This window comes from Rhinichthys klamathensis, unplaced genomic scaffold (genome assembly GCF_029890125.1).
Source record: "Rhinichthys klamathensis goyatoka isolate OS25496 unplaced genomic scaffold, OSU_Roscu_1.1 h1tg000029l_1, whole genome shotgun sequence".
In the NCBI taxonomy this organism is placed as follows: domain Eukaryota; kingdom Metazoa; phylum Chordata; class Actinopteri; order Cypriniformes; family Leuciscidae; genus Rhinichthys; species Rhinichthys klamathensis.
The window spans coordinates 809,677-823,161 of NW_026606579.1; the positions used below are offsets into that span (position 1 = coordinate 809,677).

At 38.2% G+C, this 13,485-nt stretch overlaps 1 protein-coding gene across 1 annotated transcript; it reads right to left on the bottom strand.

Annotated features, from left to right (window-relative positions):
• Nucleotides 1-136: 136 nt before the first annotated feature.
• On the bottom strand, nt 137-12,846 carry slc13a4 (solute carrier family 13 member 4). The gene is made up of 16 exons (XM_056245195.1): nt 12,396-12,846; nt 9,178-9,306; nt 7,103-7,239; nt 6,839-7,014; nt 6,666-6,726; nt 6,553-6,583; nt 5,986-6,054; nt 5,721-5,905; nt 4,300-4,419; nt 4,110-4,211; nt 3,574-3,675; nt 3,350-3,456; nt 2,995-3,134; nt 2,096-2,257; nt 1,830-1,967; nt 137-892 (listed from the first exon to the last, which is right to left on the bottom strand). The coding sequence occupies exons 1-16, from the start codon at nt 12,513-12,515 to the stop codon at nt 755-757; spliced, it is 1,917 nt and encodes a 638-aa protein (XP_056101170.1). The 5' UTR covers nt 12,516-12,846; the 3' UTR covers nt 137-754.
• Between the last annotated feature and the right edge of the window lie 639 nt (nt 12,847-13,485).

Sequence of the window (13,485 nt, forward strand, 5' to 3'; positions counted from 1 at the left end):
CAGTTGCTGGTCCCCATTGACTTCCATAGAAAAAAATACTATGGAAGTCAATGGGGACCAGAAGCTGTTTGGTTACCAAAATTCTTCAAAATATCTTCTTTTAGTTTCGACATTTTAGACCAGCTTGAGGGTGAGTAAATGATGACAAAATCTTCATTTCTGGGTGAACTATACCTTTAATGGCCACCTTCAAAAAGCACAGAGGTTTATTGAATAACAAAGGATTTGAAATAATCTTCTGTAACCTGACCACATATAAGCTATGTAACATTTTGGCAAGAGCATTTTAGATACTATGTTTGATTTCAGCAGCGACTTCAACTGCAAATAGGCCTGATGCAAAATCTCCCTCAAACCTCTCAAGTAAATAATGCAAATGTAACACAACATTTGTTAGACATCAGAAAATAAAGCATACAGACATGTTACATTCAGTGGCACACACAAGCATTGCTGATTGTGTTTTGTAGGCACATGAACTTGTGCATTCAGCTGTAAAGATGTTAATCTACGCCTAATACTTTAAGGCAACATTGATATAGAAGTGTAAGAATAGTTTCCCCCGTTTGTGCCGTTCATTCAGTCACAGTGAGCAGTTCTGCATCCTCCGACGGAGGTGTCACGGCTACTCTCTTACTCCATGGACGGGGGGAAAAATAAGGCCTTAATCACATTTATATGCCTCCTTCAGTGTATATCCAGTGTCCTCAGTCCCTACGTGTCAAACACTCACGCCTGTGCCGCCCACCTCCAGCTACAAGCTGCCCGTGACGTTACGCATCACCGCCCAGGTGGGGAACTCGCTCAGATGGAAGAGAGGCTCTCCCCACGTCATTATGGCCAACATGACCACAAAAACTCCAATCAGATTCACTCCGAACCCGGCCTTGACCTGCGAATCACAAGGAGAAAACAACTTTTGTCAGTATATGAGCTTCCATTAGGGGAACATGCCCATTGTCCCATTTATTTAGGCAAAAACAAATAGTCAATAATACTGTAAATGAGCCGTTTGTTGTCCCTCCCACACTGAATTGATTTATATGTCCATAGTATTAGTAAGTGGTGTTTCTTTCTACAAAATAGTTGCTATTTGTGTTCTGTGGTTCAGTGGCCAAAAGTATCGCCCGGCTTAGGAAAATTGATATCATCCTTTATTCAAATATTATTAGAAATGTGTTAAAGATTTTGTGAGCAAATCGCATAGTTGTGCTTGCAGTCAACTGTTTTATTTATGATTACGCAATGAACCTGCTGTAATTCAAAGAAATGATGAACACATGCAACAACAAAAAAACAAGAGAGAACCAACACAATATTAATAACTGACCATGAAGCCTGTAGCTGTAGTTGTTTATTTTTATATAATATATAATATAAATGATTCATTTATATATTTTCAGTTAAGAATTTTTAAAGCTATTGTCTCATCTTTTTTATCCCTTTTTATTCTTATTTAGATTTGCTATATTAATCAGTAGGGGACCATCTTAAAATGTCATGCTAAAATTGCAATCCCTGTTTACCATCAGCCCTGTTATTTTTCTGAAGCCATCATTTTATCCTAAAATATATTGAAATGTTAAATAACTTTGCTTTATATGGCACAATTCAACTTATCAACACTTAACACAGTATTTGTCTGACAGATTGTTTAAAATGCACTCTTTGAAAACGGCACCTGTTCCACCGAATGGCCCTCAGTTTGTGGGCACTTTATAGACGGGCTTATATGAAAAACAAATGATTAGTGGCCTTTCGACATCGCGTTCCTGGCACAGCTGTGAGACGTAACAGAGGTGATATAACAGGATAATGTTGTTTCATACCATGTCGCTGATCTGCACGTGTCCATAACTGAACACAATGGCGTTCGGCGGGTTTCCAACAGGCAGCATGACGCCGAAGGACACGCACATGGTGGCAGGGATGAGTGTGTGTAGAGGGTTGATCTGCAGTGTCTCTGACTGTGAGGGGACAGGAGACACAGGGTCATTCATTAGGGTCATTCGAGACAGAACACCACTGTGAAACAATACGCTTTCATGCAGATTGATTTGTTTGTGTGAGACTGGTCTTTTAGGCGTGTTCTGACCAAGGCGGAGAGGATGGGCAGAAACACTGTGAGCGTGGCGGGGTTGCTGGCGAACTCAGTGACGGCGGACACGAGTAGACACGCTAGCAGCGTGACTGCCCAGGGAGGAAGACCACTCATTGGCTCCAGCTGCCGACCAATCCACATGGAGAGCCCAGACACCTGCCCGAGAGAAGTCGCATGGTTCATTTACAAGTCGAGTTAATGTATAAGGCATGTTTGTTTCTAGAAAAGATTCTGTCTGTCGTCACAAAGCACTTCTCTAACAAAATACTATAATGTGTAAAATTATGATTTAATACAATATTCTTCATTTTTAGATGTGATTTTAAGGGAAATGCTGGTACTTAGTATTTTTACTCTTAGGAGACACTTTTATCCAAATCAACATGGAATCTTAAATATAAAAATAATTTATATAACATATTATATATTGTTGATTAAAATATAGCCTATTAATATAAGATTATTTGGACTTTTAGTTGACAATTTTATCCAGTGCAACTGTGTTAGTTAATCTTGCAAAGAAATGTTTTACACTGTTCATATTACAATGTAATTTAACGTAATGTAATAAAATAAAAAACATATATTTTTGGGGGTCATATTATACTGTAATATTACAACAAAATAACATAAATAATGTAATATTAAAGTACATTTTAAAACTTTAAAAAATGTATATGTTTCATTAAAGAATACAGTAATAAAACAGTGACGTAAAATTCAATTATAAAAATGATATAAAATAAAATACTGATGATAATAATAAAATAATAATTATATAATATAAAAGAACATTGCATTGTCACATTCTTTTGTATTGATCATATTCTTTTTGCATTACAGTATAGAAACTCAGAAAGTCCCCTGAAATACAGCCTTTCAGACACGCTCACCTTGCATCCGGCAGCCAGTGCATATCCTCCTCCAACCAGAATAACAATTTCCCACGGCATCAGTCTCTGGAAGTCTTTCCATGTGATCATCGGGGCCAGAGGGTCCTCTTCCTCTTCATCGTCATCATCATCACCATCATCTGCACAGATAACAGGGACAAGAGCACTTAGCAAACCCGGCCAACAGGGTGCGCCGTCGAGAACATTCACCTTTGCTCTGATGTCCTCAAGCTGAATGAACTGGTTGTACAACTAGACCCTGGTGGTGTGTATTACAGCATCAGCTTGCTGAGCGAGTACTCGCGGCTACATTCAAGTGTGGAGCGCTCCTGCTGAGGGCAGCGTGGGATCTGACCTTTGCTCTCGCTGGAGAATGCAGATGGCCAAGGCTTTCGAGCAGGGATGAGGAAGAGGAGGAAGCCGAGCAACACCGACACCGTGGCATCAGTCCTGTAGCCCTTCCTGAGAAATACAGGACACTTAGTGAATTTAGAGGCTTTAGTTAGCATCAAAGCAATAAAATGGTTCTTCTAGAAAAAGAAATGGAAATCAATTTCTTGACAGTATATGTCCTCATACTTCTCAAAAAGTGATGTCCAGCCGGGGACAAATCCTGGCTCCCTGGTGAACCAAAGTACGGTCATCAGAACAAAAAAGATGCCTGTCACGACTTCAGGATAGCTGTGGATCAGGAGAAAAAACTGTTTATTAGTCACAACATCAATATCAAGTCTTTTTGAAATCAGAAGATCTATAAAAGTTTAGATCCTTTATCTATCTATCTATCTATCTATCTATCTATCTATCTATCTATCTATCTATCTATCTATCTATCTATCTATCTATCTATCTATCTATCTATCTATCTATCTATCTATCTATCTATCTATCTATCTATCTATCTATCTATATATCTATCTATCTATCTATCTATCTATCTATCTATCTATCTATCTATCTGTCTGTCTGTCTAAAGTACACAAAAAAATTGGTGTAGGATTTACTTTTAAACCATTTTCACTCAGAAATTGCTAGTAAATTTGACAAATAATTACAACAAAATTGTATTTTCTTGTAAAACACTCTTCCGAAAAAATATTTTTTTGACAGTGTACCTAATGGGGCCGAGTTTCTGGTACTCCTCATGAATGCGTTTCTCGGAGAGGATCTCTCGCCTGGTTTTGCGTTTCTTGCTGAGAGAGCAAGTCTCTCTGAAACTGTGAAGAGATAACAGCTTCTGAGTTCAGCAAGTTTCACAAAATAATTTCAAAATAATAATAAAACAAGTCTCTCTTCTATTCTTACTTGCATCCCAGGAATAAAAAGTGCAGCCAGATCCAGGTGAGTATCAGCATGATCAAAGCGATCGGCAAACTGAAGATGAACCAGGTGCCAAAGTTGATGACCTTTGCTTCTGGGTAACGACTGAAAAAGACATTTTATAACAAAGATTAGTGTTGCAAATACATAATAACTACTATTAAAAAAAAAAGTAGTTTAAACATAAAGTGTTCGTGCTGCCTTAAATTTTAAGTTTAGTCAACTTTCAATGTGAAGTTGTATTAACTGACAACTTGGATATTTGAGTTATCTGAAGTCAAAATCTAACGCAAAATTTTAAGTTGTGATAGCTAATTGCAACAAACAGTGTTGATATAATTAAAATGATCATTATATTATCACTACATACATCTAATGTAAGTCTTATTGAGAACAGAGTGCACATTTTTCCAAAGAAAATTCCCCTGCGTTCGGGGGTCAAATGTCTTCATTCCAATGTGGAAGAAAAGGACAAGGTTCTGTTTACACAGCATTTGAAATCCTCAAGAAGATACTGAGAGCCAATCAATGTGGTGCAAGATATTTAGCTGCCCCACTTTAGGCCAATTAGCACTTTACATTGATTATTTCTGACAAAATGTCAAGTCAGCGATAACAATTCTCCAGTGAACGCAGATTATATCAGAACTTGTGATAGTTACTGTCAATATGGCAATTTGCCTGAAAAGAGCGTCAATACAAACCCCACTGACCCGCTAAAGGCCCTCTTTTCACTCTCATTTACAGTAGTGGCCGAAAGTGATGTCCAGCCTATAGGAAAATCGACATCTTTACCTTTAGTCGTGCTTGGAGTCAATTGTTTTATTTGTGATAATGCAATGAAACATTACAAATTGTCAGGACATCATTTTTGGCCAGGCAGTCATACAAAGAAATTGTGCACACGTGAAAGAACCGATGAAATATTAATAACTGATTATGCTGTAGTCAATGTATGCTTATCCCTGTGAGCTTTTTGTTTTGCATAGTTAAATAAAACCTGTAGCTGTAGTTTGCCTTTTTGTGCCAAATAATTGTGTCATATAATAATACCTTAACAAAGTATAGTGTTCTGTTCCTCGTATCTAAAATATTTTCCTCATATTTTGATGGTTTAATCAAGCTTATAGGGTCATATCCCTTCCGAACATCACTTTTGGCCATTACTGTATATTTTTACATCAGCAACAGACTTCCTGGGGGAAAAAACAGGTTAGAATATAAAGTCACCTTTGCCCAAGAAATGTTGCACAAGGAAAGGGTTATTTTTCTCTGCTTAGCGTCTTTACAATGTGCAGGAAATGAGATTGAGCGGATTGAATTAGGTGCTTAAACAAATCCCAGCAGTGCCCAACGTTTTGTGAATGTGCCTTTTTCCGAATGGATCGGGCACAGTGATAACATACTTGTTGAATTGTTCGGCAAAGATGAGGTTGGTGGACGTGCCGGTAATGGTGATGAGACCGCCGATGGTGGCGGCGTACGTGATGCTCAGAGTCAGGCACTTGCAGATCATGTGGTCTCTCTTGGTGGGGTACAGCGAATCCCTTCGGATTTTGGGTTTCTTTGGCACGGGAATGCTAATTGGAGCCTGTTTAGGAACAATTAGGATCATTTTAGAAATGTAAGAAGCAGATCCTGCCGTTATTGTGAGCTAGGCGAAGGTCTCACCTCTGGCAGATATCCATTTGATTCTTTAGCATAGCCGAAACCAGGCCTAAATGTTAGACCATTCAACTCCTACAGTACGAAAAAACACATTTCAAAAATCTATTCTTAATCAATAACTTAATTTTAAGTTAACAAAAACAATGCTAGATAATCCTGAGTTAAGACTTTATTGAGACAATGTATATAGGCTACTTTGAATATAAAATAATTTTTGAGTGATTTAATACTTTAAACCTTGTTTAACATTGAAATTTAAAAAAATAACAAATGTGATTTAGAAATAAAACTTTTTAGAAAAATAGCTAAAATACATTACATTTAATGACTGTGAATCTGGCATGTTCACATTCACATCAATTATAATTACAAAAAATTGTGAAATTAATACGGTATTTATTTACTTATTAGGTTTTTTTCCTCAATAGTTTTAAATAACCCCACTAAATTCACCCTTTTATTTCCTATTTTCTTTTTGCTTTCTGACAGACATATTTTTCCAAATTTGATGGTCATTTTAATGGGCGCGCTTGAGTAGCATTTTGGATAAAATAACAGATTTAATCTTACCTCACTCAGCATACAGACTTCATGTTTTTCACTGCAATCAAAAAGAAAATACAAAGAATAAGCTTAAGTTTAATACAGGTGGAGTTTAATACAGTTTCGAGATATTGTCTTACTTGTCTTTGCATTCCAGCAGCTGAAGGTGATTATTGCTTGATTTTTGGTTTTCCTCTTTGTCTGTGAAAGAACAGAAGAATTCAATTAAAAAAAAAATATGTCAAAAGTTATAAAAACCATAATACATGCTTAACCACCATGCACGTATTCTCAGATTGCCTCTTTGTCTCACCGCTCTCCTCGTCCTGTGTATCTACGGTCGCCGAGTCATCGATGGTGTCGGCGATCCCTGTGCAGATCAGTTGCTGTAGAACAGCTTCAGCGATCGGCATCACCATGGCCGTGGTGGACGTGTTGCTCAGCCACATGGAGAGAAAAACCGTGCAGCACATGAACCCCAACACCAACCTACAACACAATGAGCGTAGAGAACATATGCAGGTCACAGAGTCAGTTTCTAACAGTAAGTGCATGTTAAAGGTGCTCAAATACTTACATGCCAGGTTTGGCCCCAGCGATCATGACCATCCGGAGGGCGATGCGTTTATGCAGGTTCCACTTCTCGATGGATGCGGCCAAACATATGACCCCCATAAGCAACAGGGTAGTGTCCTTAAAATATTCAGAGGCCACCTGCGTACACACACACACACACACAGAGAGAGAGAGATTTAAAGAGGACCTATTATGCTTTTTTACATGTTCAACACGTGTGTAATATTGCTGTTTGAGCATGAAAAAGGTCTGCAAAGTTCCAAAGCACAAAGTCCCTCCAATGGCAGTTCTTCACTGTATCAGTGCGCACTGTTTCTGAACTCCCTGAAACGCCTCCATCGTAGTCTTGAGTTTTCTTCCGGAAACGAGCACGTCACAATATTCCTCATTTAAATAATTCCCGCTCAAGGCATACGCAGAATAAAGGTGCAAGGCCTGGTTGAGTTAGTTAGTAGTGTGTTGAAACTCACTGTTATGGTAAGGGGCGGGACATTTTCTCCAAACACACTCAAAGTGGTTGACCAATCACAGCGCACTGGTCCAGCCAACCAATCAGATCACATTGCGCCTTTTGTAAGACTTAATGCATCGTATGGATCGTTGTTGAAACTGACTAGCTGATCATGACTGTTTCCCGAAACCGGACGCTCCTGTTGTTTTTATATATACGTACGTATATATATATATTTAAAAGATATAGAATGTACTGAATGTTAGCTTGCTTATTGTGCCAAAAAAGCATGATCTATTTAAGTCCATATGTCATACTAACAAGAAACTATGACTCTAACCACAGTTCGAGACCTGCAGCTTCAATCACATAAGTTCCAAGACTAAGAAGAGAGTTGCTGCAATAATGCCTAACATGTGAAAAATAAGGTGTTTTTTTAACATTATTCTAGTAGACCCCAAAAACAAAATCAAGACTTTGTAAAGGGCATAACCAAACCTCTTTAATTATATTTCTTACAAGAATGAATACATTTTCAGTATGACAGAAGATTCGGTGTGAATGTTGTTTATGGAAACTGAGCTTTTACTGCCATCCCTTCTGACTTATTTTTGACCCATGCGCACCATATAAAGCCTTTACTAGCAAATCTGAATTTTCAGCATCATTACGCCAGTCTTCAGTGTCACATGATCCTTCAGAAATCATTCTAATATGCTGATTTGCTGCTCAATAAACATTTCTTGAAAGTATTAAAAATATGAATTATGTGTAAACTTTTGAAGGGTAGTAGTCCAACATCAGACAACCCGAAATCTTTGCAGTCAGCAGACGAGAACGAAAAAGATTGCGTAAAAAAGGGGAATATTAACAAACATGATTACAAGTATTTAAGATAACAGGTTGCTTTGTCAAGTTTGCCAATGGGATTTAGTCACATGATGCAGCATTTTGTTTTACATAATCTCTTGGCAGTTTATTGTGGACACGATAAGAGGAACACAAATGAATGATCAGCAACTCTGAGAGCCGTCAAACTCTTGTGCTTGATGAAACAAAAACACTATGACATTTTTCACTCATAAAACATCACCTATAGAAGCCTTGTACCCTGCACCCTTGGAAGAAAAGATACAGAACCTTCAAGAGTTCTGTCAGGCGCTTCATTTATAGAGCTATTTAAAGTGTTCCATCATGGGATCCTTTTATGTATTTAGTTTTAATTACTTACTTTTGTTTGAATTTTTTATTTGAATTTTGATTACATTTTAGCTCGTAAACATACTTTATCACCAGGAAAAATGTATATAACCCATTAAACATGAAAGTATTATGCAATTATTTAAGACATTTCATTTGTGGCATAAAGAGTTGAGTCAAGAACCCTAGAGATCTATATAGAACCCCATTGAACCTTTTTTCTAAGAATGTGACAGAGAGGCTCAAATGGTCATAAGAGATGTGATGGATATAACCAGGTCAGGCATTTCCCCAAGAAAATGGGTTGTATATTACATCAACTAGCTCTGCAAGAAATGCAAAGTCCTGCTATTTAAGTATGTTAAATATTCAGTACAAAACATACTATACTGAATATGAGAGAGGGCCCAGTAAAAACATCCTACCTCACTGGATTTTAGGACCCCAAACAGCGGGTACAGGAAGGCTGGCACCAGTGCAGCGGCTCCCAGCGGCACAGCTTCAGATACCCAATATACCGCTGTCACAATCAGGACATAAGCACACGATGATTCCTGCAAAAGAGACCAAACAGGGATCACATCATCATTAAGAATATGTAATGTGATCTAAACACTGATTTGCTTCTGGGTGGAATTTTGGCAATGTCAATGTATTTGGTCTTGTCGGATTAGATCTGCTACACTGATGCTGCTGCAGAGCAAGTATGGACATGTTACTGCTAATATACACAGACTGTGAGCATGTAAGATATGCTGCTGTTGCATAAATATACATAAATCCCATAGCAGATCTAGGCAGGTGGAGCTGGGGGAGGTGGAGGGTTTCTGAGGAGCTCTGATAGTGCGCTGCAGGACTAGCTTACAGCAAACACTGAACCAGACTATTTAATATAACAAATATGAAATAGCAAGATCTATTTTGTGGGAATCAATCATATTTATGCAGTTGACAAGTGATTTTAAATATGACAAAGAGCTGATTACATGCACAGATCTACATATATAAACAGGAGAGAGGATTTGCACGTACCAGCCGCCCCTAAAATGCAGGAATAAACCAGTTCTCCAACCAAATTATGCTTTAATTACAAGCAAAACAGCAGGAAAGCATGTGTGTAAGTATGCAAATCAGACCAAAAATCCAAATCCGGTTTTCTCTGCCAAATATTTGGACCTGGGTGCAAAGCATTTCACGTGGCTCCACCGAACAACAAATAATTAGTCAAATACAGAGTCTGTGTAAAGTCTGCATGCAGAGCTTAAGCTGACAGAGCACTTGTCAGGTGACTCATATATTTCATAATTAATCAGTTTCATAACAGGCCAACACAAAGTTAATACACGCTCACACATTCCAGACACAATAAATACATTACGCTAATGATGAGGACTTAGAAAGACACTGATATGTGACCATTTTGTGATGATCAGCCAATGATCATGTCTACTGGCTTTCTTTTTTTAGCAAGAAATCTTTGAAGTTTATTTTATTTTGTTTATCAGCAATATCTGTGCATCTGATTTGCCTATTTAGTGTTGTTTCATTATATTTCATCTGTAACACTTCACAATAAGGTTCCATTGTTAACAATGAACGATACTTAAAATCACATCATTGCCGCATGGCACAAGCTGATTGGCTCTACTGATCCAGCAGCCAATCAGACTGCTTACTCAACAATTAAATAGTCTGGTTCAGTGTTTGCTGTAAGCTAGTCCTGCAGCGCGCTATAAGAGCTCCTCTGAAACCCTCCACCTCCCCCAGTTCCACCTGCCTATCTGGGATCTTATTATGTTACCATTTCATCAATCTCAAAACATCCATCATTAATCTATGGTTCACATTTTTGTAAGTATTAATTTAGCACGGGCACAATGGTTCATGGCTTGTACCTTATGGGACTCGGACCAGCAAACTTCTGGTTTCCATTAGCCACTAAACATCACACCATCACATTTTTGGCCTTTCTACTGTCCCTCAGCATTTCTGCCAAAGCCGATTATCACTCAGCGTGTGCCTTTGTTCATAAACTCCCAACTTTCTGCTTTCTGATTAGCTCCCAACACTGCAGTAGGACTTCCAGTTATGTGCCACACTAGCAGATTAAGCGTACATTGGCACATTGTTTTTGTTCTGCTATAATCTCATCATTGCTCAAGAAATCAGTCCATTCAGATTGAATTGATTTCTGGTAAAAGGTCTAATGGGGCACTGATGTGTCAGGCACTTACAGATGATAAAAAAACGGATAATTTCCTCTAATTAGCATGAATAGTGTATTCGCAGGATTACACACAAAGTCCATCTTTTCAACTTTTGTTGTTTTGTGGCAGAACACATTACATTCATTACACAATTGCTTTGTGTGAATAATTGCTTTCAGTCAGCGGGTGAGATGGGATTAGTGAACTATTGTGAACTGATCAAGCCATTATTTCTGACTCTTGATGAAAAGTGCTATCAGACAGAGATAAGCACACAAAACCTGAGCGAGTGATCTAATCTTAAAAAAATGTTTTGTAAAAAAAGCTGTCAAGGCAACAGATAATGATATTTCCTGATCTATGCGCTGTTTCCCTGTTTGTCTATATTGACTTTGTGTCTGATTAGAATCGGCTACTTCGACATCAAGATTTTAGGTTACATCTAATTACATCTAGCCTATGTATAAAACAAAGTGTATTTCTTAGATCCTGTCACTATTTATAACCATTTTCTGCCTTACTAATTTATTTTAAATGGCCATGCATGAATTGTGATAAATGATTTTAAGCATAGGCCTATACATTTTAATTAATATGACATCACAACCCGAACCTATAATTACACACACACACAATCTTGAATTGTATTGTCACACCACGCTACAAAAAAAAAATCAAAAAAATCTGGTAACGCATAAATGTAACGTGTAAACAATGCCTGAAATCTAAAAGTTGTAAAATGATAAATCTGAAAGTGGTTTATGCTCATAATCTCTAAAACCATTTTGCAAAATAATGACAATACAAATGCAGGACATATGAAATGCGCTAAAACGATAGTAATACTAATAGTAACAAATAGTAAGCTAATATTTGTAGGACTCAATATGGCAGGTCATGAGAGATTGCCTCTCTGCAGGCTTTGATGATTTTGGACTGAATCAAAGATTCCACATGCTACATAAACAAACAACATCTGTAAAAACGGCCGTTGTTTCAAACAAACAATTACCAAAAGAACAGCACACGACTTGAACCATCACGGCACTGAACGTCTGATTGCGCACCTGGAAAACTACCAACCAGGTGAGAGGTCGCCGCGCCACCTCGAGAAACCCTAAGGACCCCACATGAGACCATAATCTCATGTTTGATGCATTCATTGGTTTAGACTGTCTGTCTGCCTTTAAAACAGAATTATTTTTTAGTCTGACAAAATTTTCCATGCGTCTGCAAATATATGAAAAGGGTTCTGCGGAATAAAGTAATCTAAATCAACTAAATATCGCGTAAAAGTTTGAATGCTTAAACAAAATGCATGTTAAATGTATAATTTAGTGCAAATACCCAACGCGCATTAGCGCGTAAAAGCGCACGGACACCGCGCACTGCGCACGAGCTCATGTGATTGTAGAAATGGATGAAGATCTACTTACACTGCACGGATGGATGAGAGGCAGAGGCAGCAGGGATAAAGGAATCATGACCACGAGAATGAGTTTCCGAGCCGTCCATATTTTTTTGATTAAGTCCATTCTGGCGCCTTCCAGCCTCATGGGAAAACGCTTTGCTCAATTCAGCTCGCAGAAGTTCAGGGATCTTCAAGAAACACTTCACAAGTCACTTTACTCCTCTTTCAATTGTCACATAAATTATAATTGAGAAGTAGCTGTTGTCCGCGCAAATTGCTGTTCCTCCTTTTTCTTGCGGTTTACGCGCTCCGTGCCGCCTTAGAAAAGTTGGTCTAGTTGCATGGATTGTGCGCTTTGGTTCCTGTTTGAATGTGCCTGGTCATGTTGTCCTTCTAATCCATCTAAGAGTGATGTGCAGACCCTCTTATACAGCTTTCAGGGTGTATTGATGAAAAGCACACCGACAGCTTATTTTGTGTCTCCACCTGTAAATGCGTCTATCTGTGAATCGCCAAATGCTTCCTTATTTTTAACACAGAAAATTGCGTACAAGTATCATGAACTGTCCTCTTAATAAACGTATTCTCTGTGTGCGTTATAAAAACCTTTCCAAGGATAAATACGAAATGTATGACTGCACGGTAAAGCTAATTTTACTTTAATCTAACCCTATCTCCTCCCAGTTTGAAGCTCGACCAATCAGAGTTAAATGAGTGGAGTTTATGAATGGATGTGGGGTCGTGGGGTTGCGAAGCTCTGGGCCAAATTGAACAGTTTACATGCAACACCGTCAGTTTCTTAGAATAAACCCAACAGGGATCAGAGAACATGGCGTTAAGACTGTCAGAAAATAAAGACCACTGGACAATCAGCAGAAGCACAAAAGCTCGTGACAGCAGTGTTCACTGATTCAACATAGCCTGTATTTCATGATTAGTAGCGCACAGTTCATGTATGCAGGATAATGCATAGACTGTATGCGCACTCCTAGTCAATACTTATTATTAATTCTGACCGTTTTCCACATTTTAGCATAATAATACAACAAATCTTCGTGATGTGCATCATGAGAGGCTTTTTAAAGTTTCTGGACACTTAATGGCTGCCTTCCTTA